Source organism: Macaca fascicularis, chromosome 9 (genome assembly GCF_037993035.2).
Source record: "Macaca fascicularis isolate 582-1 chromosome 9, T2T-MFA8v1.1".
Taxonomy (NCBI): domain Eukaryota; kingdom Metazoa; phylum Chordata; class Mammalia; order Primates; family Cercopithecidae; genus Macaca; species Macaca fascicularis.
In genome coordinates, this window is record NC_088383.1 from 141,012,083 (window position 1) to 141,038,906 (window position 26,824).

The following is a 26,824-nucleotide window of genomic DNA, read 5'->3' on the forward strand; positions in this document are numbered from 1 at the left end:
CAGATAATCCACCCACCTCGGCCTCCCAAAGTGCTGGGATTACAGGCGTGAGCCACTGTGCCCGGCCGTACAGCTGGTTTCACTGAGAGTTCAGCCATTATCATCTGTGAGGGGGACACGTGGTTGGCTTTGTTGTGTGCTAACTTTGATGGTGAGCAGGGTGGGTTCACTAAGCTCTGTAAGGTGCTGAAACTCCACGTTTGTGATGGAAGACAAACAGCAAACATATTTGCTCTAAAACAGAAACGGAATTCCTTGACCAGCGTGCTTCGAAATGATCTCAGACTATTCTGAGGTTAAATTATATAAAGGAATTCTGATGTCATGCCATCCACTTCCTCCAGAAGTGACTGCTTCCAAGGTAGTATCAACAGAGATCTTTACAAATGACAGTGTTAGATTTCACACCCGAATTACGCGTGGAAAGATGAAACACCAAGGCCTGGGCAGGCAGCCTTTCTAAAAAGCTTGCTGTAGGAAAGATAATATCAAAATAGGGACCAGTCCTGGTTTCATCAAGAAGCTATTATGATGTCTGATTTGAAACCATATGTAAATACAGTAATCTGAAGGATTTGGCAAAGATTTATTTATTTTTTCCCCATTTCCAGTCTTTTAAAGTAGACACAGATTTGCTTAGAATAAAGCTGATTTTAAAAGCACACACAAGTTGGGCACAAAGGAGAGGATTAAATTCACCAATGCAGAGTGATAAAGAGGAAAAGACACTGAGCAGGTGCCTTCAGCAGAAAACTGATCATCCAAGGTGATTACCTAATGATCGGAGACTTAATTCCTTATACTGCAAAAGCAAGAAGAGTTTAGTGTATGAACGGTACAGCTGAGTTTGTAGCTCTCTCTTGGTTTCTGTTGATTACGAACAATTAGCATAGTTATGTATAATCTTTAGTAGACAACCTGCATCCATTTAAATTAAATAATACTTTCTACAATAGTGTGATATATAAGGCCACAATATTTATTTTGGACAAACCCCTTAAAGTAGCGATTTTATTATCAATGTTACTCATTCTTTTGAAATATAAAGTACTTCAACTGAATTAAGGTTGCAGATAATTTTTAAAATACAACATACATCATGAATAGGATATTAAAATTATATTCAGGTATTTATATCTAATATCCAAATTCACTACCAAATTTTTACAATAGATATTAATCAGTCTGACATGCTTATTAATTGACCTCATAGGTATAATTATAGATCAACATGATTTTAGTGTCTGTTGTTTTGTTTTACTAAATTAGGAACGCAGCATTTACAGAACAAATAAACACAAGTGACGCGGCCACCCCAGGATCTAACAGCTCTTCAGTGAGCTGCGTTGCAAGCTCAGAAGTAATCCCACTAATGAACCAAGTCAGACTCCAGTTCTTCATCAAAAGGTGCTGGTGGAGGTTGTCAGACGCCTTCCAATATAGATCCTTAACAGAAAAAGTAATCAGTAGTTAATGTATCTTGTGATTCCCAGGAGATTGTGTTACAGCTGAAACAGGGTAGCTCACTGTGGTTAGAGCTTATGCAAGGGACTGGTGATTTTATATCCATTATAAAAATTTTGTAATGAATCTATCTGTAATCTTTTACCGAGTGTTTTATCAATATGTATTTTGTATTAATTAGAAAACATCAGATTGTATTCTTGCCTAGAAGGATCACCAAACTGAAACGCTGTTTCCAGACAGAAAGCTGCTTTGTTCCAACTCAGTGCTGGGGGAAGTCACCTACCAGGGCAAGATGGTGTTGCCAGTTCATCGCCACCAGCCTCACCAAGGTCAACTGCTTAAAAATGAAGACCCTGCCCTCACGTGGTTTAAATTCGGTAGTGGGAAAGATGTCCCAAACTAAAGATGCAGGAGTGTCGGCAAGAGAGGCTCGCTCCAGCTGACCAGCGGGCATCACTCCAGGAGGGAGGAGGATGGGTCTCCAGGAAAGGGGGCAGAATCGGAAGCCTGGCTGGCCTGGCCTGTGGGCAGTAGTGGGGTGAGCACTGTGAGCACAGACCTTGCTGCAGCAGCTTTCAGGGGCAGATTTTATAGTGCGGTTCCGGACCTATGGGCGGTAGTGCGGTGGGTACTGTGAGCACAGACAGTGCTGGCCTATGGGCAGTGGTGCAGTGGGTACTGTGAGCACAGACAGTGCTGGCCTATGGGCAGTGGTGCGGTGGGTACTGTGAGCACAGACAGTGCTGGCCTATGGGCAGTGGTGCGGTGGGTACTGTGAGCACAGACAGTGCTGGCCTATGGGCAGTGGTGCGGTGGGCACTGTGGGCACAGACCATGCTGCAGCAGCTTTCGGGGCAGATTTTATAGTGCGGTTCTGGAAAGCTGCTGAGGGGGTGTGGGTCGCCAGTGGCAGTATCAGGCTCTGAAAACCTGAGCAGGACGGAGGACAGTAGTTGGGAAGCAGTGGCTGCAGAAACCCATCCTGAAAGGAAGGGCTAAACCTCGTATTTAAAATGAGGATCCTGAGGCCTTGCCCCCGGAGTCTGCTTGACAGTTCTGGAAAAGGCTCCAGAAAGCAAACTGCCTGGTGATGCTGATGCAGTCTGTGGGTCTGACTCCAAAAAGCACTGGCAGAAATAAAGGTGACAGGGGTGGACGTGAGAATGTGTACAAGAGCTAGGAGAAAGCCGTACACATGGGAGGGCGAGGTGGAGACATGGCAGCACTCAGGCCCCGGCCCAGGAAACTCAGTGGCTTTTATCCCGTTTCCTTCGACCCCAGATGTGAGCCCTCTGGCCAACGGAAGCCACCTGCCCCCAGTGGCATTCCAGTCTTCCCAGTCTGTCTAATACACAGCAGCCATAGAACACTGTTTGCACACCAGGACTAGACCCCTCCTCCCCACTGAGAGAGGGTGGGACCAGCCCTAGGAGGAGCGGTTTTGGCTTCCCGCTCTGGCTCTTCACCACTGCTGCAGCTAAAGCTCTTGAGAATCCACAGTGGCACCTGCCTGGTCTCTGTGTTTTCTGCAGAATTAGTTAGTATAAGAAGCCAGAAAAGGTCAGGCATGGTGGTTCACACCTGTAATCCCAGCACTTTGGAGGCCGAGGTGAGCGATCACTTGAGTTCGAGATCAGCCTGGGCAACATGGCGAAACCCCGTCTCTACTAAAAATACAAAAATTAACCAGGCATGGTGGTGGGCACCTGTAATCCCAGCTACTCAGGAGGCTGAGGCAGGAGAGTCGCTTGAACCTGGGAGGCAGAGTTTGCAGTGAACCGAGATCACGCCACTGCACTCCAGCCTGGGCAACAAGAGCGAAACTCAAGCCAGAAAAATCGGAGACCGCACTGGTTTCTTTATTGCTGAGAGTTAAGTAGAACAACAGTCCGGTCCTGGAGGAAGTACAGCAAGTAACTGAGGCCCTCCATCTACAGCATACGGCTGGGGGCGTCCCCACCATGCAGTACTACGCAGAAATGAGACTGCTTTTAACTACACACAGGACAAAGGTCAGACATAAGAATCCCTGCTGTGACTCCGTTTATATACAGTGAGCAACAGGCAGACTTGTCCATGCCCGACAGCACTACAGGGCGCCTGTGCTGGGGCCTTTTGGGGCTGCAGGCTGGTGGTTTCTTGACCTAAACAGTGACTGTGGGTGTGTTTGCGAAAATGCACCAAGCTGTAACTGATGAGCCGAACTTCAGGAAATAGTTTACGAATAAATCACCGTGACCCAGAATTGCCCCACGACATGCCATGGCGGGAGTCACAGAGTCACATCACCTACCCCAATCCGATGGCCAGCAAATGAGAGAGCAGCAGAGACGGAAGGAAAACTTTCAGAAACTCTGCAGAGAATATGCCCCCTTTCTTCATGACGCTCGTGTTCCTCATGCTGAGGGTGGCCGTGCGCTTCGGGTGTTTAAAGAGGAACTCCCTGAGGCGGGAAGAAACATGTCAGCCGATGTGTCCTCTGTCAAGGGGAGCCCCCGTGACACTGAGAACACACTCACTTGGGGGGAATATTTTCCGGCCGACTTGACCAATCCCATATCCAGTCTGAGTTTTTCTTCAAGATGCTTTCAACTTCTTTCCTTCTCTCAATATCATCTTCCTCAGACTAAGATAAAGTCGATGTTAAATGCCGATTAACGCACCACACATGACACCCACCTCCCACCCGAGCTTCACAGCCGCAGGCTCCATTCAAGAGCCCAAAGGCACATGTCACTGCCCCGGACTGTGGTCCAAGGGGAGTCCTGGGGCTGGGGGCCTTCCCCGGGCCGTACCGCACTCCCGGCTCCCGGCTCGCTCGCCTCCTCCAGGTACAGATCACCTCGGGGGAGTCCCACCCAGGGCGTAAATACATCTGGTTCACTGTGAGATGCTGGGGTACTGACAGCGGCAAACACTGTCCTAGGGAAGTCACGTGACATGAGGGCAAAGATGGTGACTGCAGCACTGGTTATAACAAAAGAAAATGAAAACAGCCGAAAATGGCTCAAAACAGGGACATGACGAAGGAAACGGACACTGGATAGTGAGCAGGTTTACAAGATGCTTCCGGGAAAAGCAGGAGGGAAAAGGCAGAAATGTACACACAACCACGGCTGCGGCCAAATCCTCAGAATTATATAACAGCACGAAACATTAAAGAGGACTTTAAATCCGAGAGTCTCAGTGTTCTCTACTTTTTTGCATTTTCAGAATTCTGTACCTGAACATCTAATTCCTTTTAAAACTAAGGGGAAATTTTTGTTTTAAAACAGTGAAAATGGCAATACCCTGTCTCAAAAAAAAAGAAATAAAATTGAAAATCAGAATATAGCTCCCCAAACCCACCAAACATCTGGGCATACCCAAGCTGGATATAGCCCCATGTGCCGAGGAGCAGGCCGCACGCCCTGGGGTGCACCCACACATCCACAGCCAGGGCTCCCGGGGCTCCCAAAATCATGCTGCGCTCTGGAACCCCCAGAGTGGGGCCAGGGGGATGTCCCTGAGAAGGCCTGGGTAACAGGGACTCCTTGTTTCCTTGGTGAAGGAAGCCTTGAGGGAAGCTAGCACTGAAGAGCCAGCTACTAATCCTGCCTGGAAGGCCATGCTTCCTCACAGAGCTTCCAAAATACAGAACACGGTCCGTCGTTCAAGTTCTCACCATCGACAAACACCCAAGAAAACATTTATCGCGCATCTCGTCTGCAACAAGGTAAGTAAGGCACTACCAGATATAACTGAGCAAGACAGTACTGATCACTGCCTCGAACCCTATCTGCGAAGGGAGAATGATAGTAAACCAAGGCAATAACCCCAGGCACACTTTTTCCTCTAAGACTCCGTTTTCACAACAATGCTGAATGACGGCATGTAAAGCCCATTATCTGTTACCATTAGAAAAGTCATCTCAGGCTGGACATGGAGTCTCACACCTATAGTCCCAGGATTTTGGGAGGATCACTTGAGCCCTGGAGTTCAAGATCAGCCTGGGCAACACAGGGAGACCCCGTCTCTACAAAAAACTTTTTTAAAAAAGATGATCTTACACTAAATTACCAGGTTGAGGCCGGGCACGGTGGCTCAAGCCTGTAATCCCAGCACTTTGGGAGGCCGAGACGGGCGGATCACGAGGTCAGGAGATCGAGACCATCCTGGCAAACACAGTGAAACCCCGTCTCTACTAAAAAAATACAAAAAAACTAGCCGGGCGAGGTGGTGGGCGCCTGTAGTCCCAGCTACTCGGGAGGCTGAGGCAGGAGAATGGCATAAACCCGGGAGGCGGAGCTTGCAGTGAGCTGAGATCCGGCCACTGCACTCCAGCGTGGGCGACAGAGCCAGACTCCATCTCAAAAAAAAAAAAAATTACCAGGTTGATCAGCCACTAATGCTGCACTGCTCAGGCACCAGTTAGCTCAGGACTAATGCTAGGAAAGGCACAGGGTGTAATTTCCAGCAGGCAGTGACAATGTCTAATGAGGAGGACACCTCAGAGTCACAGCCACAGTGACCGAATGGCCTCGAATGGCCCCGCGGGTAACGCCTGAGTCCCACACAGCATGCAAGTGTTAAAACCCACTCACTGTCCAACCAACAACCACAAGGAAAGACCAGCCAGTAGCTGGCTCACTGCCACCCTTTCCAGTGGTCCCTCCCTCCTCTCTAGGCTGCAGCCACCAGGGAGCCCTTCCTCCTTTCCGGTGTATTCCTGATGGCAGGCAGGGGCGGGAGGCCCCCACTGCCTGTCCCACTCGGCGCCGCCCCCGCTCAGCTGAGTGTCCAGCCCGTGTGCTTGTGGACTTTTTTTGTTTTTTTTTTTTTAAGACAGGAGACACCCTTAAAGCCCGACTTTTCTCTGAGGTGCTCAATTACATTTTAAACCATTTCCTGTACAAACAGATCACAAATACTTATAACTCGCATTCTTCTTCCAGCTTACCTGTGAGCTGTTTTTCTCTCCAATGCTATGGGTATCTGTTTCAGAAGCTCTGTTAGTATCTTGTGGTGTCTGTGAGCGAGGTGGGCTTGGCAATGTGAATAGAATGAGAAAAACAGAACATCATGTGAACATTCTATCATTAGAAGCTCAAACCCCAAAGGCCTCCAGCCGCCTCCGTGATGAGGGGCTCTAGCCAGTGTGCGTCTTCCCTTCCACCCAGCACCAGCCAGAGCCAAACTACTCCTCAGCCCTGTCGGCTGAGCCCGACAGGAGTTAGCTAGCCAGTCTTCAGAGAAGAGGCGGGGGGAGGCAGCTGGCGAGCGGCTGGCTTTGTCACCTGCCGCCTTCACGGTCTGTTGCACAGTTCTCAAGGGCACGCGACCTTTGACCACTCAGCCACTCTACCCTGGAGTCACTCAGAAGTGCTGCTACCCAGGAACCACTCCTGCGACCACGGCCCTGCTGAGGCACGTGAGTGCGTTTCTCAGAGCGGAGTTCATGGCTGTTCTGCTGCCTACTGGCGACTTGAACATGGCTCCCCACAGACTAAGTCCCAGGACGCTGCATCCCCAAAGAGGGCAGCAGGAGCCACTCCCGAACGCGGCCTGAGGGGAACAGCAGCCCCCTGTCCTAGAGGTGACTGTCACCCACTGAAGACCATCAGCACTGTAACGCATACGCTTGCTGGCGTGCACCTACCTGTCACAGTGAGAACTCTTGGAGCTACTCCGTCCAGACTCATGCTGTGCGTCCAGCAGTATTTTTTCCATGTCACCATTATAAATAGAAACCGAGGCTGGAACGCTGCTGCCGTTTCCATTATTGCTAAAGTGCAATTCCACCCAGGAGCCTGGTGGGAACAAAAAAAGGGGCACAGATGGAATTTTCTACCCACTCTGGAATCTGGTCTTAATATCTAACCAGCCTGCCCCTCCATTTCCAAGAGGTAGCCATGGTGACACGCCAGGAACCATCCCTTAACCCCACCTTGAAGACATCCCTCTGCCCACTCGTGTGGCAGTGACTGTCTACGCACACACTCCCTGGGTACGGGAAGGAAGCCTCCTGGGGCTGAGACCACATATCTGTCCATGTCTTGCAGTCCGTTTATACCAAGCCAATGTCCAGGAACTCTGCTGAGTCGCCAGAATCCAATTAGAATGCTTTCTTGCAGTGAGCTTCTCTAAGAAAAAGGCTATTATTTGGAAAAAGGGGTCTTAAAAAAAATAATGTCAACATAAGCTTAAGGGATTTAAAGTTTTCTTTAAAAGGTTTGACCTCTATTTTCTGTTTCTTTTAGAGACGGAGTCTCACTTTGTCACCCAGGCTGGAGTGCAGCGGCACAATGAAGGCTCACTATAATCTCAAACTCCTGGGTTCAAGCCATCTTCTAGCTGACGCCTCTGGAATAGCTGGAACTACAGGCATGTACCACTACTCCTGGCTATTTTTTTTAGGAGATGGGGTCTCGCTATGTTGCCCAGGCTGGTCTCGAACTTCTGGGCCCAAGCAATCTTCTCACCTCGGCCTCCCAATGTGCTGGGATTACAGGTGTGAGCCACCATGCCCAGCCTCTATTACTTGTATTTTGTGGCTTACTTTGCATGTATTTAATTTCTAACAATGTTAAACACGATTTTACAAGTTTGCTAGCCATCTGGATAGCATCTTTTTTGAACTGGTTCTTCAAATCTCTCATTCTTTTCTATTATCTGTCTTATTTTTGGGCATCCAGCAGTATTTTTTCCTTGTCACCATTATAAATAGAAACTGAGGCTGGAACGCTGCTCCCATTCCCTTACTGCTAAAAGTGCAATTCTGGGATAATTCTGTACTCTAGATATGCATTTTTCTGCATATTTAAATGCGTTGCAAGTAACTTTCACTTGGTAGCTTGTTCTTTTCACTTATCATGCCTTCTGATGTACAGAAGTTCTTGATTTTACTTCAGTCAAATGTAGCAGTCCCTTCCTGAGCTACTCTGTTCTGTTCTGTTATTTTCACATAGCTCTACTGTTATGACATTCACATTTCGATCCAAAATCTATGTGGATTAATTTTTCCACTGATGTGACACGGATGCCCCATTTATTGCAGGCAGCTCCCACCTCGCCTCCGCTCTGGGCTGCTTCCTTTGTCAGACATGAAGCGTGCACATAGGCACACGTCTATTTCTGGGCCCAGGATAATTTCTCTACTTTGTGTCATAGGTTTATTTATTTAAAGCAAATCTGCTAAAAGCTTCCTATGGTAGCGTATGGAGGATGGAGTGCAGTGGGAGGAAAGTGCAGGTCACAAAAGATGGAGAAACTTACGGAGGAGAACAATGGAATTATCTCATTTTGCAGTCACTATAATTTGAGTAAGTAGAATAATCACCCTGAGCTGCTGACTGTCCTTAAACCAACACAGCACTACCAACACCATGCTATTAGAGGGAACGGAGCAGCCTCTTCATCCGTCATGTTCACTGGAAGCAAAGGCAGGTGTTCAGCTTTCCACACACACTAGGCATCTCTCCTGAAAGAGGCCTGGCCCAGCCTCAATACGCCACTTGTTGCTGAGTATATTTCATATTAACCAGAAAAAAGCAAGCCGAAGGCCCAGGAAAGAAATGTGGATTTGCAACTTATACCATCAAACAGCCTCCAGTAAGTTGCTAACGAAATGATCACACAGATTTTCTTTTTTTTTCTTTTTTTTTTTTTTGAGGCGGAGTCTCGTTCTGTTGCCCAGGCTGCAGTGCAGTGGCCGGATCTCAGCTCGCTGCAAGCTCCGCCTTCCGGGTTTACGCCATTCTCCTGCCTCAGCCTCCCGAGTAGCTGGGACTACAGGCGCCTGCCACCTCGCCCGGCTAGTTTTTTGTATTTTTTAGTAGAGACAGGGTTTCACCGTGTTAGCCAAGATGGTCTCGATCTCCTGACCTCGTGATCCGCCCGTCTCGGCCTCCCAAAGTGCTAGGATTACAGGCTTGAGCCACCGCGCCCGGCCGCGATCACACAGATTTTCTTTTTTTTTTTTTTTTTTTTGAGATGGAGTCTCGCTCTGTCGCCCAGGTTGGAGTGCAGTGGCCGGATCTCAGCTCACTGCAAGCTCCACCTCCCAGGTTTACGCCATTCTCCTGCCTCAGCCTCCTGAGTAGCTGGGACTACAGGCGCCCGCCACCTCGCCCGGCTAGTTTTTTGTATTTTTAGTAGAGACGGGGTTTCACCGTGTTAGCCAGGATGGTCTCGATCTCCTGACCTCGTGATCCGCCCGTCTCGGCCTCCCAAAGTGCTGGGATTACAGGCTTGAGCCACCGCGCCCGGCACACAGATTTTCAAATTAACACATGACTGTTCTCTTTGGCCTCTCACGCTGCCTCATGTCCTGGCCCGCAAGCAGCACATCCCTTAATACAAAGGCAGGCCAGGCTCTGTCTTGGAGCCTGGAGCTCACTGCAGGAGAAAGGCCCAGGCCAGTCTGCCCCACACTCTGGCAGAGGCTACACGGTGCCTTCCGAGATGGATAGACCACACCATTCCTGAAACCGCTCATCTGACTAGACAGTATTGCCAAAAGTGTTGTTCAGATATCTGACGATATGGAACACAAATGGAGCTTGAAGCTTGAAGGTGTCCCTTCTCCGATGCCACTCTTAACATCAAATGTGGGACACCAAGTCACCACCACCGGGGTGTCCAACGATTCAATTCCATTCTGACTATCTACCTAGACTTAGTGTCGAGCCCACAAGACTGTTCCCACAGATGCAAGTGGAGAATGGGGTGTCTAGGTTACCCACATTTTTGCCAGTCCCTCTACCTACTCAGGGGATCCCACACACCCCCCTCAGGTTCAATAATTTGCTACAACTCATAGAACTCAGAAAAACATTTTACTTTATCAATTTACCAGAAACAATTACAGAGGAGCCAAATGGAAATGACATACAGCCCAGATCCCCACCTACCCCACACGTCCCAAGCCTAACCCCAACCACGCTCTCGAGACGAGACACCCACCTACCCCACATCCCAACCCTAACCCTAACCAGACCCCCCTACCCCACACACCCCAACCCTAACCCCAACCATGCTACCCGTACCTCATGGCTCCCCCATCTCCATCTCCAGTCCCCTCCCCTCCTAGGAGGGGCTTCCCTGGGAATTTCTACCTCAAATAACTAGCCTGGGGCCGCCCTCGAACCACTGTATTAGCAATGTATTCTGAAGGGGCTCCTTACAACTCACACCAAAAATGGTGAACCAAGGAGCACTTTTGGAGCACACTGCTGACAGGGTGACTATGAATAACACACACACTGGTCAGGCTGCTCTGCCTATGGAGTTGCCACCCTTTTATTTTACTTTCTTAATAAACGTGCTTAAGACACTTATTGGCACAGTGGCACACGCCCGTAATCCCAGCACTTTGGGAGGCTGAGGCAGGCGGGATCACCTGAGGTCAGAAGTTGGAGACCAGCCTGACCAACATGGTGAAACCCCGTCTCTACTAAAAATACAAAATTAGCTGGGCGTTTTGGGTGCCTGTAATCCCAGCTACTCGGGAGGCTGATGCAGAAGAATCGCTTGAACCCAGGAGGTGGAGATTGCAGTGAGGCGAGACCTGCCACTGCACTCCAGCCTGGGCAACAAGAGTGAAACTCTGTCTCCGGGGGGAGACACTTACTGCTCAGGAAATCCCAGGGGTTGAGGTGCTCTGCACCTGGAAGTAGGGTCAAGACCAAACACATATGTATCTATCACACAAGTGGCAAGCTGAAGACGATAGGGAGCGGAAGATAAAGTGGAGACAAGTGTATCTCTGTCTTCCTCTCTCTGTGCTACTGTAACAGAATCCCACAGACCAAGTGATTTACCAACAGAAATTGATCTCCGTTCTAGAGGCTGGGAAGTCCAAGATCCAGGCACCAACATCTGGTGTCGGGGGAGGGCCTTCCTGCCCCATCCCTTCAATGAGGGCACAGAGGGACCTACCTCCTTCCATCCAGCCCCTCAGAGCACTAATCCCATTCACTAGAGAGGAGCCCCCATGGCCAAGCCACCTCTTAAAGGTCCACCTTTTACTACCATACCACGGGCAACATGGGGAGGACATATTCAAACCAAAGCAGTGCTTTTTAAAAATCGCCCCAGAAAAGATCCTAAAAATCCAGGAAACAAAAAAAACCATTCCGGATTGTCTATGGCTAATGACTTTGGGCCCAAAAGCTGTATTCCCAGGAATGATTTACTAAGGGACAGGAGTTTTATTATTAACCTACAGCAACCGGGTAGGAAAGGCACTTCCTGGAGAATGCAGCATGCTGTGTATCTACTCACATGTTACAGTTCTCCACTCAGATCATTCACCTTTTCAAAGAAAGATGGGGAGTGAGGTTGCTTAATGACCTTAGAAAACCTGCTCATAATCACAAGTAGTTTACTTCAAATAACTGTAGCATAATTAGGCCCCAGAAAGAAAGGTGCTGCTGTGGCTGCTGCAACAAAAGCCCTCCTTCCTAATCTCATTTTACCTCCCTCTCCTTAGGTTCCTCCCCCTCCTTACTTAGTTATAATTTACAGTGCTAACAAGACACACAGCCAGTAAGTCTTACCTCCCTTCTATATCAAGGCAGATGAGATTTTGAAAAGCCTAGACTATATTTACATCACATTACAAAAAGAAAACTAATAGGTCTATCTCAGAGACAGAATACACTCCAACAAGAGTTCTTAATCCATGTCTTATTCTCGCTTTATGTAAAAAAAAAAAAGAAAAGAAAAGAAAATCATCTGACATTCAGCTTCTCTAGGTGCCCAAAGCAGTTCTCTCTCCAGTGACAGACTCCGGGGAATGCCTTCGATTCACTGCCCTCTGTATGTCCCCAGGGCAACTCCCTGGGTCCCATTCTTCAACATGGATTCACTGGCCACAGCCATGAGCCCCACGTGGAGTAAACACAGGGCCAAGTTCTCAAGGCCACCCTATGCCCTAACCTGGGATGACAATCTCAACTCTGGCTATGAAGGGAGAATCACCTGTGGTATTTTTTCATTGTTTTCCAAAAACCCAGCCTCAGCCCACTCTGAAAGTGACTATTTGGGATGCTGGGGTGGAATCCAGAAAATAGACTGAAAAAGCTCTGGGATAAATGTCAGAAGAGAGGGAGGCAGCATCCCAGAAAAAAAGCCTTAAGCAGAGGCGCTGTGAACCCCAGAGGGAACTAGCACCCCCAAAACCATACAAAGGGCTTCTTCCCCAGGGGAGGTGGGCTCTAAGAAATTGCTGTTTTTACCTTTAAAGCTTCTCAGGTTAGTGTGGAGAGGAACAAAAGTGACTTGCCTGACAAAATATTTCAAGCATCAAGTCAGCCCGGTAGGTAAATCAGGTCCCTGGCTTCTAACGGCTCATTTCCCTCAACCTTCCCCCCTTGCCAGGCTCTCCTCCAGGACCCTGGCCTATGGCACGCAGCCTCAGGCATCTGGGCTCCAGGTATCCCACTGGTGCTTAATGCAGAGTCCTTGGCTTCTCCTTAAGTTGCCAGCCTTATCTTTCACTCCACCTCTAGAACCTCATTGTGACCATCTATGAAATGCAGGTCTTGGACAAGAATCTAGATGTCTGCAACCCCTTCAGGTCTCAAAGCGCACAATGCTACAATTCCGCTCCAAAATAAGTGGAAGCATCTTTTCCCCTATTACAACTTTACCCATGGTGAGTTGCCTCTGACAAGAGAACCATCTGCCAGTTGCAGACACAGCAGTGGGTGAAGAGCTGAGGGCTTGGATCATTAAATACGGAAGCTCCAGAGTAAATGGGCAAGCAGTTTACTGAACTGATGCCCTCCTGGTGAAGACAGTGGGTCCTTCAAGGAAGTGACGCCAAGCAACCGTGACCCGGTCTCATCACAGAATCCTACCTCTCCTGCATGTCAGCAGTGACATGCCTAGGAGAAAAAGGCCAAGTTCTCGGCTGCAGTGAGCTTGATAATGATTGTGCTACTGCCCTCCAGCCTGGGCGACAAAGTAAGACTGGGCTCGTAAAAAATAAAGAGGAAAAAAAGGACGAATACGAGCATCCTGTGGGTCAACAACAATAGCCAGAATGATCAAGAGATAGAAAGGAACGGAATCAGCCCATTTTGCCGTCAACTCCTCAGGAAAAGCAGCTGGCCCCAGAGGGTACAGGCAGAGAGTGCTCGCTGCTTCCATCTGTGGGTCTGGCTGCAAGGCTCCCACAGTTCTCTGTTCCGAGGTAAACAAGGGGCAGTGAAATCAGAGGGGCAGAGGTGAGCGCTGCCTGGGCGAGCCACCGCTCCGCGCCGGATTTGCAGGCGGCTGGAGCCCGCGGGACAGGCCAACCCCGCCCACGCCGAGCCCACGGTGGCCCCGTCCTGACGCGCGGACACTCAGGGCGGCCCAAGGAATCGCCTACATGGGATCCACCCCGCGGGTAACTATCCTTTTACAGAATAAACAAAACAGAAAAACAAAAATCTCGCAACTCCGGCGCTGGCCGTCTTGCACTGCCAATGACTCAGCAGCCTGTGTAAGTTACATACTGGAGAGAGGACTGAGCCCCCCCGGGGCCCCCTCCACCTCCCAGCGCCCAGATCCCCAGCCAGGCAGTGAAACGCACAATGTCAGGAGTAACACAACCGGAAAATGGGTGATTTTATGGCAAAGAATTTATAAAAACATCCCTTGGATTTTATAACAAAAGTCAGGAAAACACCCCTTAATATATTCCAAAATAGTAATAACCAATGTTTAAATTTCAAGAGGAAAAATCCGAATTACAGGATTTTTAAAAATATGGTTCTAGGCCAGGCGCGGTGGCTCAGACCTATTAATTCCAGCACTTTGGGAGGCCGAGGCGGGAGGATCGCTTGAGCCCAGTTCAGACCAGCCTGGGCAACATAGACCCCGTCTCTTAAAAAAAAAAAAAAAAAAAAAAGTTAAAAAAATATGGTTGTAGTGTTCAAATATATATATATTTAATATATTACAGTAACTAAGTCCTGCCTAGTAAATTTTTTTTTTTGTAATAAAATTAGCAACTCACTGAATTTATGTGAATACATGGTTTTAAAAAATCTCAATGAAGATTAAAAGTTCACAGTCAGAGGTTTCCGCAGCCCGTTCCCAAGCTTATTTACATGCTAATTTTGCTTAGTAAACTCTGGCTTCAGAGAACACAAAGGTCAGCTGCCACCAGGTCCCTCCTCCCAGGATTGGGCCCTAGGGACCCTGGGAAGGCGGCTTCAGTGTCCGCTTCCCTGAGCAAATGCTGTCTGGACTCTGACGCGGACCCTCCGGGTGGGGAGGGTCTCCACGCCACCTGGCTGTGCGTGGGGCAAGTCCTGCACCCCGGGCCTGCGTTTCCCGCTGCGCGAACGCATGGTCTTGCGAATCTAGCCAAGGGCACAGGGCGAGCCTCTACTCGGGCATTAAGCAGCCTGTAACGACTGAGTGCGGCACTGGCAGCGTCCTTGTGCTTGTGTTTTCTTAACCCGTAAGTAATTTAAAGCTTTGTTTTGGAACGACCCTCTAGTAGAACTGGAACATGCCCATTAAATGCCATATTTTAAAAACACTGTAACCTCCTCCCATCTCCGCCTTCACCCTTCAGGAAATCCTAAATCACCACGGATATAAACATTAATAACAAAATTAAAGCACATAACAGTCCACTGGCCACGCCTTGGTGTTTGGTCGTTAAAACCAATACGGGTCTGAACTACAGACCGCGGAGGGCAACGTGGACTTTGAGGCTTCTCGGACCAACTGCGAGACGCAGATTCACCTCCAGGTGGAATTCCAACTTGGCGGAGCTGGAGAATCGGGGCTTTCCCGTGCGGTCCGACCCGGGTCCAAGCCAACCCCCGCCCGAGCGGCGAGGCCGCGAACCCCGGGCAGTACGTGGGGTCCCCATGCCCCGGGCTCCGCACGCCCGCAGGAGGGGTGGGCACGGGAGGGGCGGGTGGCGCAGCCTCGCACGGCCCGCGATGTCCCCCAGGCCTCCCGGGCAACCTCCCTTGGCGCCCCCTCCGCCTCCCTCTGGCCTTCCTCCAGGCTTCCCCCCGCGCCCCCTGGCTCCCGCGCCGCCTCCCCGGCCTCACCCTGCAGGCTCTCCTCCTGCATCCCGGGCGCTCCGTTCTGCGACATGGCGCCGGAGGGCGACTGCGGCGATGGGAGTCCGCGCCGGGCTGCGGGCTGCGGACTGCGATTCAGCTGCGGGCGCTGGGAAAGCGGAGCGCCGCGGCCCAGCTGCGCTCCTGGACTGAGCCCAGCCCCGCCGCCCGGCGGGAGGAACTCACAGGGCGGGGCGGGGCCAGGCGGATCTGCGGCCGCGTCGCCCATTGGCCGCGACGCGGGGCCTGCGCGTGCGCACGGGCGTGGAGTGCGTGTGGCACGTGCGGCGCGTGCGCGGGGCGGGTCCTGGGGGTGGGCGAGGGGCTTGCGGTGCGCGGGACGCGGGCTGGGACAGGGGCGGGACAAGGGGCGCGCAGGCGCTGGGGCTTCAGCGACCGCCTGAGGTGAGCCGGAACGGGCGGGGCGCCGCGGCCTCGTGACGAGTGGGCTGCGAGGTCGCCGCCGCGGTAGGCGGTGGGCCGAGTCCTTTTAAAGGGGCGGTGGGGCCGGTGGGCGCCCTGGGCACTGGCTATCACGGGGACGGCGCTGCGCGTCGGGGCGGGGCCGGTCTTTACATCCTGCGAGTGGGGAAACTGAGGCGCGGGGCTGGCGGCGTCCGTGCGGGGGGCGTGAGGACGTGCAGGGAAGCGGCCGCTGCGGCCCGTAGGGTCGGGACGGCCCGTGGGGTCCCCCGTGGGGTCGGGACCTGCGCCGGGGAGGGAGCTGCGAGCGGTGGCCGGAGTTGAGCGTCTCGGGACGGGGCCGCGCCCCCGGGTCTCTGCCCGCCCCGCCGGGGCGCCCCTGCGTGAACAGCGGGGCCCGTTGTATTTGGGGCGTCCGCCCGCAGGAAGAAGCGGAGGCTCGAGCAGGGTCGGAAGAGTCCCCGGAGGGAGACGCAGACCCAGGGGCCCGGGAGAGGCGCCGTCCGCCTCTGCGGCGAGGGGCTTCCGGGGGGCGAACGCGGTGTGGGGCGGGCGGTCCCCGGGGGTGGGCTGGGGCCTCCGCGGGTCACGCGGCGGAGTGGCGCTGGGCCAGGCCGGGTGGGTGCCGGGCTTCCGTGGGAGCCAGCCTGGCAGGGGGGCCTCGCGGCCTGGGGACCGGGAAAAGGCGCACAGTCTTCAGAGGAAAGTCAAGTTTTCTCATTTCCCGCTTTTGATCAAAAGTCTTCCTTTTTGAAAGCATTGTTGATCCAAATCCAAGTATCGAGGTGCGCCCCAGAAACGCTGCTTCCTAAACAGCCGTGCCTGGTTTTGTGGGGAAGGAGGACGCTTCCCGCCAAGGAACCAGGCGCTCAGAAGCTGAACCGAGGTCACCGCCGCGGAGCCAGACCTCAGTCGCTGCGTGTTTTTCATCGCTGCTCTTGCCTGTTGAATCGTCTCTAGTCTTTGGAGTGCCATGATCTTGGTTTTCTGAGAAGTAACAAACATCCAGAGGCCAAGGTGGAGCACAAGCCTTTCATCTCAGCACTTTGGGAGGCCGAGGCGGGAGGATCGCTTGAGCCCAGGAGTTGGAGACCAGTCTGGGCAACATGGCGAAACACTTTCTCTACCAAAAAAATACAAAAAAGTTAGCTGGGTATGGTGGCACCCGCTGTGGGAGGATTGCTTGAGCCCAGGAGGTAGAGGCTACAGTGAGCCATAATTAGGCCACTGCACTCCATTCTGGGCAACAGTGTGAGATCCTGTCTCAAAAAAAAAAAAAAAGTAAAACAGCCAGAGATAAATGGCATAACATGAGTAATTTCAATAGTAGAACTGTAATACTGGCCAGGCAGTGGCTCTTGTCTGTAATCCCAGCATTTGGGGAGGCCAAGGCAGGAGGGTCACTTGAGCCTGATAGTTCAAGACCAGCCTGGGCAACACAGAAAGACCCCATCTCTATTAAAAATGTTACCAAGTACAGTGCACATAAGTATTACAATGAAAAAGAATGTGTGTGCCAGAATGGAAAAAGGAACCTATTCTAGGGAGTCAACCAAAAGTATTATGAAGAAAATTAAATGGAGAATTCTTTAGAATAGTGTAGCCAAGTGGCTTCTAATTTTTCCCATATGAGTTTCTACTTCATGGAAAGGGTATATGCACAAGAGGTATTTGCCACCATACATATACTTGCTTGCTCAGCTAATAATCGAAAGCAGTGCAATTGTCCAGTGCAGCCTCAGCCAGTGAGTCAGTAGCTTTTTGTTGAGCTGTGATGGAAGCAGCAGTTTCATCAACAATATTTCCTGATAGACCAGATATGCTCACAGTCATCCCAAGTAAAAGCAAACAAATACTGACTCGGTCCACTGGAATACTAAAGAAAGCACTGCATGAGTCAGTCATAGTCTCTCACTTCCAGATGTCAAAAGAGGATGGGGCTTTGGTACTACCAGGTGTCTGGGGATCACAGTGTTGAATGACAGTTCTCAAATCTTGTACAAAATACCAGCTCTTCCCATTCGGCTTCCTTACAGGAAGGACTGGAGTATTACATGCTGGTGCAAGGAATAATTAGACCCCCTTTTAATAGTCTTTTGTTATGGATCTTATTCCTTTAGTTGCTTCAGGCCTTAGCAGATATTTTAATAGTCTTTTGTTATGGATCTTATTCCTTTAGTTGCTTCAGGCCTTAGCAGATATTGTCTGATATTGTTAAAGGATCGATCAGGTTTACTTCCACTTTAATGAAAGTGGCTGAATATATTTTTGATACCTTGGCTAAAGTCCTTATTCGAGAAAGGGGGTCTTTGGAATTGACCAGGAAGGTGGAGCACCAAAGCCCTACCCATCATCTCTCACACTTTAGCTTGTTGGGTGAATCTCACTGTCCTCTGGGAATTATGTACTTGTTTTCCCCCCACCCAAGGCCATCTCCCATCTGGAGCCTTTTTTTTTTTTTTTTTTTTTTAGACAGAGTCTCACTCTGTCACCCAGGCTGGAGTGCAGTGGTGTGATCTTGGGTCACTGTAGTCTCAGCCTCCTGAGTAGCCTGGATTACAGGTGCCCACCACCACATCTGTCTAATTTTTGTATTTTTAGTAGAGACAGGGTTTCATCATGTTGGTCAGGCTGGTCTCTTAACTCCTGACCTCAAGTGATCCACCCACCTCAGTCTCCCAAAGTGCTAGGATTGCAGGCGTAAGCCACAGTGCCTGGCCTTGAAGCCTCTCTTCAATGCTCTCCAGCAAGCACTGAAGAATCCACATGCTTCATTTTAGGGAATCTTTGTTTCAGTGAAATAAACCTCTCTGTCCTTAAATTTTGGATTCACTCACCCATTGTCATCACCTCTGCTGTCTCTGATACAGATATTTAAAGAAAACAGGTTTATTTTATGGCAGCAACAGTGGACAATGAAACTGTCATGTGTGGCAAGACAGCATATAGCAGGGAGCAGGCAGTTGGTGAGAACTGAGGTTCTGTGGGCAGGAATGGAGTGGGAGAGGCCCTCAATGATCCAGTATTTGGGAGGATTCTGTACCTAGTCCCTGTAAAAGCTGCCATGTATGTTCAGTATTATTGGACTAGGTTTGCAGACAGGGAGTCCCCAGAGTTTTAGAGGTTGAGATTTCCTCTTGGTACAGCTATGGGTAGATAAAGCAGATGTAGGAACCCCAAAAGGAGCTGATTTGGAGAATGTCTATTTGGAAACAGTGGAGAGGTGGATGCAGCCAGAAGCAGAAGTTACTTTCTGCAAGGTTAACCAATGAAGGCTCGTACACCAGAAAATGTACCCTGATGATATTTAAAGAAACGGTCCGGACACAGTGGCTCACCCCGTAATCCCAGCACTTTGGGAGGCCAACGTGGGCCGATCACCTGAGGTTGGGAGTTTGAGACCAGCCTGACCAACATGGAGAAACCCCATCTCTACTAAAAATACAAAATTAGCCAGGCGTGGTGGTGCATGCCTGAAATCCCAACTTCTCGGGAGGCTGAGGCAGAATTGCTTGAACCTGGGAGGCGGAGGTTGCAGTGACCCAAGATGGCGCCATTGCACTCCAGCTTGGGTAACAAGAGCAAAACTCCATCTCAAAAAAAATAAATAAATAAACAGGTCTGCTGCAGGATTGCAGGGGACATCACAAGTGGTACATTACTTTTTTAAAAAAATTATTTCATAGATTTTTTTTAAAATCTGACAATACCAAATGTTAACCAGGATATAGAGAAACAAGAAGTTGACAAATGGGATCTAATTAAACTTAGTTTCTGCACAGCAAAAGAAACTACCGTCAGAGTGAACAGGCAACCTACAGAATGGGAGAAAATTTTTGCAGTCTATCCACTGACAAAAGGCTAATATCTAGAATCTACAAAGAACTTAAACAAATTTACAAGAAAAAAATCAAACAACCCCAAAATCAAACAACCCCATCAAAAAGTAGGCAAAGGATGTGAACAGACACTTCTTAAGACATTTATGCAGCCAACAGACACATGAAAAATTGCTCATCATCATTGGCCATCAGAGAAATGCAAATCAAAACCACAATGAGATACCATCTCACACCAGTTAGAATGGCAATCATTAAAAAGTCAGGAAACAACAGGTGCTGGAGAGGATGTGGAGAAACGAACACTTTTACACTGTTGGTGGAACTGTAAACTAGTTCAACCATTGTGGAAGACAGTGTGGTGATTCCTCAAGGATCTACAACTAGAAATATCATTTGACCCAGCCATCCCATTACTGGGTATATACGCAAAAGATTATAAATCATGCTGCTATAAAGACACACACATATGTTTATTGCAGCACTATTCACAATAGCAAAGACTTGGAACCAACCCAAATGTCTATCAATGATAGACTGGATTAAGAAAATGTGGCACATGTACACCATGGAATACTGTGCAGCCATAAAAAAGGATGAGTTCATGTCCTTTGTGGGGACATGGATGAAGCAGGAAACCATCATTCTGAGCAAACTGTGCAAGGACGGAAAACCGAACACCGCATGTTCTCATTCATAGGTGGGAATTGAACAATGAGAACACTTGGACACAGGGTGGGGAACATCACACACCGAGGACCTGTCTTGCGGTAGGGGGAGAGGGGAGGGATAGCGTTAGAAGATACACCTAATGTAAATGACAAGTTAACGGGTGCAGCACACCAACGTGGCACATGTATACATATGTAACAAACCTGCACATTGTGCACATGTACCCTAGAACTTAATAATTAAAAAAAAAAAAGAAAACACAGCAAGGCAGCCCGCGGTCATGGAAAATGCCCTGGACAAAAAGTCAAAGGACTGGGATTTGAGCCCAGCACCAAACTACAGTTCATGGCCTTATCTTTGGCCTCAGTTCCCATGTTTATAACAAGGGGCTGACACTACTTCTATGCTTGTGAATGTCAAATTAGGTAATATATGTAAAACTGCATTATAAACTTGAAGTCGTAAAGGAATGTTATATATTTTATTCTTTCCGTTGAGTGGAAAATAAATGTGTAATTTACCTTTGGTGAAAAGGATTTATGACAGAGGTGGAATTGCTGGATCACAGGGTTGAGCGTTTTCACCTTAACTGGATCCTGCCAAAGTGCTCTCTAAAACGATTATGTCAATTGTCACTCCCACCATCAGCAGCATATGAAAAGTCCCATTGCCTCTCCACCTGGCCGGTTCTCTCTCATTTGCTTTGGCCAGTCTAATGGGTCAGAGAGACATGGACAGAGGGGACGCACGTTCAAGTACATTCTTTCCAGCCTTTTTGTCAGAGATAAATCTGGAGATAAGCCAGATGTACCTCATTAAGGGGATGAATAAATCAATTGTGATGTATTCCTGCATTGGATTGCCATATAACAGTTACAATGGATGGACTAATTTATAATATATATGCATCCACACATATATATGACAACACTGAGTGGAAAACATTAGTTGTACAACATTATGTAGCACAGAATGCTGTTTACATATTTTTTAAAAGCATGTAAAACCATACCATATATTGTTTATGGATACACATGTTTGTCATAAAAATATTAAATATATGAACTGAGAGAAAAGACTCCATCTCAAAAAAAAAAAAAAAAAAGAAATGCTTCTAAGTTACTCTTACATAAATTTAAAAATCTAAAGAGGGCCGGGCACGGTGACTCACACCTGTAGTCCCAGCATTTTGGGAGGCTGAGGCAGACAGATCACTTGAGCTCAGGAGTTCAAGACCAGCCTGGGCAACATGGCAAAACTCTGTCTCTACCTAAACGACTTTAAAACTAGTGAGGCACCAGCTACGTGGGAGGCCATGGTGGGAGGATCGCTTGAGCTCAGGAGGTCAAGCCTGTAGTAAAGTAAGCCATGATCACGCCGCTACACTCTAGCCTGGGTGACAAAGCAAGACCTTGTCTCCAAAAAAAAAAAAAAAAATCACATTTTATAACACCTAATGAATCAGTGAATCTAACTACTAATCACAACTGCTAGTATTGCAAAAAGAGACACAGACAGAAATCCTGTGCCTCCTGATGGAAGAGCCTAACACGGCCTATGAAATAGTTTTGTCCGGCCAGGCGCAGTGGCTCATGCCTGTAATCCCAGCACTTTGGGAGGCTGAGGCGGGCGAATCACAAGGTCAGGAGTTCAGGACCAGCCTGGCCAACGTAGTGAAACGCCGTCTCTACTAAAAATACAAAAAATTAGCTGGGCGTAGTGGTGGGTGCCTGTAATCCCAGCTACTCAGGAGGCTGAGGCAGGAGAATCACTTGAACCCGGGAGGCAGAGGTTGCAGTGAGCCCAGATCGCGCCACTGCACTCCAGCCTGGGTGACAGTGCGAGACTCCATCTCAAAAAAAAAAAAAAGAAAAATAGTTTTGTCCTTTTCCCACATCCTCCGCGCAAAATAGAACCTGAACCTGATCCAGGCTTTAGAACTGCCTACCACATTCAGGACAGAGGAATGTATTAAATGACACTGTGGGCCAGGTGAGTTGGCGCAGGCCTGTAATCCCAGTGCTTTGGAAGGCCAAGGTGGGAGGACTGCTTGAGGCCAAGAGTTTGAGGTCAGCCTGGCCAATATAGTGAGACCCCATCTCTATAAAAAGTAAAATAGGTAGATAATACTGTGGAATTGGAATCAGCAGAATACGGCAAGTAGAGAAGTATGATAAATGAGTTTTTCAGTAAATACATTGCAAGAGGAAAAATCAGAGATGGATTTGCTCCTTGTCTGAACAAACTAAAAAAGGAGAGAGGAAAGGAATTGGAAATTTGAACACGTGGACATTTGAAGATTTAAAATAGATTATTAATTTTACATGTGATAATAGTATTGTAGTCTTTTTTTAGCATTCTTTTGGCATTTTTATCTTTTAATGTGTCACCTATATGCTTGCCAAAATATTTATGGGTAAAATGAAATGATGTCTTGGATTTGCTTCAACATAGCACAGGAGGGGGGCCATGGCTGAGGGTATGGATGAAGCAGGATTTGCTGCAACTTGACAGTTGTTGAAACCGGGTCTTAGGTACGTGTGGGTCCATGTTATTCTACTATTGTATATGTTGGATATTTTTCACAATAATAAAAAAAGATTATGAAGTCAATATGTATTACAACCTAAGTGAGAATGATGGTGTACTGAACACATTTTTTAGCCTTGCCTTCCTCTCAAGACCCCAATGAAATGACAGTAAAGAAATATGCAAGAGATTAAACCCACAATGGAGAGGAGAACTAGAGTGGGTTCCTCAGTGTACCAGCGTTAATAGCATCTGGAAGACGAAGTAACAGGAACACTGACAATATAAAAGAGCACCAGAAGGCTGGGCACGGTGGCTTACACCTGTAATCCTAACCCTCTGGGAGGCTGAGGCAGGCAGATCACTTGAGACTAGGAGTTCAAGGCTGCAGTCAGCTATGATTGCACCACTGCACTCCAGCCCAGGCAACAGAGCGAGATCTGTTTCTTATACACACACACACACACACGCACGCACGAGGAAGCAATCTAGAATGTCCAAAAGCAGAAGCAGATTCAGGCTTTATAAGACCTTAAAATTATGCAATTTTAAAAACAGCTTTATTGAGATGTAATTAATGCACAAAACCGGCTCATATTTAAAGTTATAATTTGATGAGATTTACATTTGTAGACACTGCAAGACCATCAGGATGATGGACATGCCCATTACCTCCAAAAGGTTCCTCATCTGACTGCTGTCACTCAGTGTGGGTTCATCGGTGATGCGTGCATGTATCAGTAGTTGGTTCCTCATGTATCAGTAGTTGATCTACTCAGAGAGGAGTAGCATCCATTGTATGGATGTACCACAATTTGTTTACTGTTCATCTGTTGGACATTTGGGATGTTTTCAGTTCTTGCTGCTGGCAAATCAAGCTGCTGTGAACTTTCACATTCGTATGCCAGTGTTTGTATCTACATGTTCTTTCATTTCTTGCAGGTAAATACCGTGGAGTGCAGTGGCTGGGTCATATGGTAAGGGTGTGCTTAGCTTTTTAAGGAACTGCCATCATGTTCTCCAGAGTGCTCATACATGTTACATTCCCACCAGCAGAAGAATGCCAGCGGCCGAACACCCACTCCAACTGTGGTTTAGCCAGGCTTTTTAATTTTATTCATTCTAATGGGTGTGTGCTGCCGTCTCGTGATTTTAACTCACATTTCCCTATCGTGACATCTTTTCATAAACCCACAAACCTTGCTTGCCATTTGTGTATCTTCCTTAGTGAAGTGTCTGTTCAAATCTTTCGCCTGGTTTTTAACTGGGTTGTCTTACTTAGTTCTGAGTTCTGTGTATATTCTGGATACAAGTCTTTCTGTCAGATACGTGTTTGCAAATATTTACTCCTAGTCTATGGTTTGCCTTTTCATAAGTGTCTTTGGAAAAGCAAAGTTTTCAATTTTTTTTTTTTTTTTTTTTTTTTTTGAGACGGAGTCTCGCTCTGTCGCCCAGGCTGGAGTGCAGTGGCCGGATCTCAGCTCACTGCAAGCTCCGCCTCCTGGGTTTACGCCATTCTCCTGCCTCACCCTCCCAAGTAGTTGGGACTACAGGCACCCGCCACCTCGCCCGGCTAGTTTTTTGTATTTTTTTAGTAGAGACGGGGTTTCACCGTGTTAGCCAGGATGGTCTCAATCTCCTGACCTTGTGATCCGCCCGTCTCGGCCTCCCAAAGTGCTGGGATTACAGGCTTGAGCCACCGAGCCCGGCCTAGTTTTCAAGTTTTACAATGTCCAATTTATTGATTTTTTAATAGTTCATGCTTCTTGTGTCCTCGTATATTAGTTTTCTGTAGCTGCTATAACAAATTACGACAAATGTATTCTTTCACAGTTCTTGAGGCCAGAAAGTTCCACATCAGTTTCACTGGGCAGAAACCAAGGTGCCAGCAGGGCTACAACTCCCTCCAGAGGCTCTAGGGAAAAAAATTTTTTGAGACAGGGCTTCGATCACAGCTGACTTACTGCAGCCCAGACCTCCCGGGCTCAAGCAATCCTCTCACCTCAGCCTCCCAAGTAGCTGGGAATACAAATGCATGTCACCCCATCCAGCTAAATTTTGTATTTTTTATAGAGATGGGATTTCCCCATGTTGCCCAGGCTAGTCTTGAACTCCTGGGCTCAAGTGATCTGCCGATCTGGGCCTTCCAGAGTGCTGAGATTATAGCACTCCTGGCGAGAGCCACCCTGGCGCCAGCATGGAAGGGGTAGTGCTTGTGTTTCATGCTCCACCTCGATGGCCGTGGTTTACCTGCAGGACTGGCTGATTTTGCTGTCCTGGCCATGTGGCTGCTCTTTGTTCCTGCCCAGTTCTCAAATCTGGGCCCTCCCAGCCACCTGTGAGCCCTTCGACACTGTCAGCAAAGGTCTTTTCCAATTCAATCAGCCAGAGCTGGTCTCTATTACTTGGGACTCAGGAGCTTTCCTGATAAAGGGTGTTTGCAAGAAGTCCATGGTGAGCACCGTGCTTGGCTGTGAAATATGAGTGGCATTTCCATTTCAGTGGGCAGCAGGCCAGTGGCTGTCATCAGCACCCTGCTACTCAGCTTTGTTCTGGGGGACTTAGGCAATGTCCTAAGACAGGATGGAGAAATGAAGTTTCTTAAATACAAAACAGACACACTGTCTCTATTGCCCACTATCGTCCTCACCCCATGTAAACTCCATGGGGGTACGGATCCTTGTCTTTTAGGGTTACTGCTGTACATTGAGCACCTAGAACCATGCCTGGTATATAGCAGGTGTTCTGTTAACATTTGCTGAATATGAATTCACAAAGAATAATAAAATCATTCACCTAAAAAATCCAATAAAATCAACTGAAAAACTATTTGAACAAATAAGAATGCAATAAAGTATGTGTTAAGAGGTAAGCATATATAAATCAGTGACTTTCTTATATACTGGCAATGAGCATTTTAGAGATGAACACCACCTCATTTGTAAGAGCAAGAACAACAAAATCTAAGAATAAATTTAAGAAGAAATGTTCAAGGAAAGGCTTGTGCCTGTCATCCCATTTACTCAGGAGGCTGAAGTGGGAGGATCTCTTAAGCCCAGTGTGGGGAAAAGAAAGAGAGATCAGACTGTTACTGTGTCTATATAGAAAGAAGTAGACATAAGAGACTCCATTTTGTTCTGTATTTGAGATGCTGTTAATCTGTGACCCTAACCCCAACCTTGTCCTTGCAAGAGACATGTGCTGTGGTGACTCAAGGTTTAAAGGATTTTGGGCTGTGCAGGGTGTGCTTTGTTAAACAAGTGCCTGAAGGTAGCTTGCTGGTTAAAAGTCATCACCATTCTCTTGATCTCAAGTACCCAGGGACACTCACACTGCCAAAGGTCGCAGGGACCTCTGCCTAGGAAAGCTAGGTATTGTCCAAGGTTTCTCCCCATGTGATAGTCTGAAATATGGCCTTGTGGGAAGAGAAAGACCTGATCGTCCCCCAGCCTGACACCCGTGAAGGGTCTGTGCTGAGGAGGACTAGTACAAGAGGAAAGAAGGCCTCTTGGCGGTTGTTGGCAATTGAGATAGAGAAAAGCATGTCTCCTGCCCATCCCTGGGCAATGGAACCTCTCGGTATAAAACCCGATTGTATGTTCTGTTTACTGAGATGGGAGAAAACCGCCTTAGGGCGAAAGGCAGGACTTGCTAGCGCAGTGCTGCTCTTTGTGCACTAAAAAGGTTCATGGAGATGTTCACATATGCATATCAAGGCACAGCACTTTTCCTTAAACTCATTCATGTCACAGAGAACTTTATTCGTATGTCTTACTGCTGACTTTCTCCCTATAATGATCCTATTATCCTGCCACTTCCTTTTCTTTAAGATGGTAA

The 26,824-nt window shown here is 48.4% G+C and overlaps 1 protein-coding gene across 1 annotated transcript; it reads right to left on the minus strand.

Moving 5' to 3' along the window:
• Positions 1-567: 567 nt before the first annotated feature.
• Positions 568-15,675, minus strand: BNIP3 (BCL2 interacting protein 3). The gene is made up of 6 exons (XM_015456881.3): positions 15,513-15,675; positions 7,106-7,256; positions 6,407-6,491; positions 3,987-4,093; positions 3,761-3,910; positions 568-1,446 (listed from the first exon to the last, which is right to left on the minus strand). Exons 1-6 carry the CDS (start codon positions 15,556-15,558, stop codon positions 1,401-1,403), a joined length of 585 nt encoding a protein of 194 aa, XP_015312367.2. The 5' UTR covers positions 15,559-15,675; the 3' UTR covers positions 568-1,400.
• Between the last annotated feature and the right edge of the window lie 11,149 nt (positions 15,676-26,824).

Excerpts from the sequence above, each read along its gene's own strand:
- BNIP3 (XM_015456881.3), bottom strand. The coding sequence starts at position 15,558 with ATGTCGCAGAACGGAGCGCCCGGGATGCAGGAGGAGAGCCTGCAGG. Across the intron at positions 7,257-15,512 it reads GCAGGAGGAGAGCCTGCAGG|GCTCCTGGGTGGAATTGCAC; the intron begins GTGAGGCCGGGG and ends TGTTCCCACCAG. Across the intron at positions 1,447-3,760 it reads TTGCTGGCCATCGGATTGGG|GATCTATATTGGAAGGCGTC; the intron begins GTAGGTGATGTG and ends TTTTCTGTTAAG.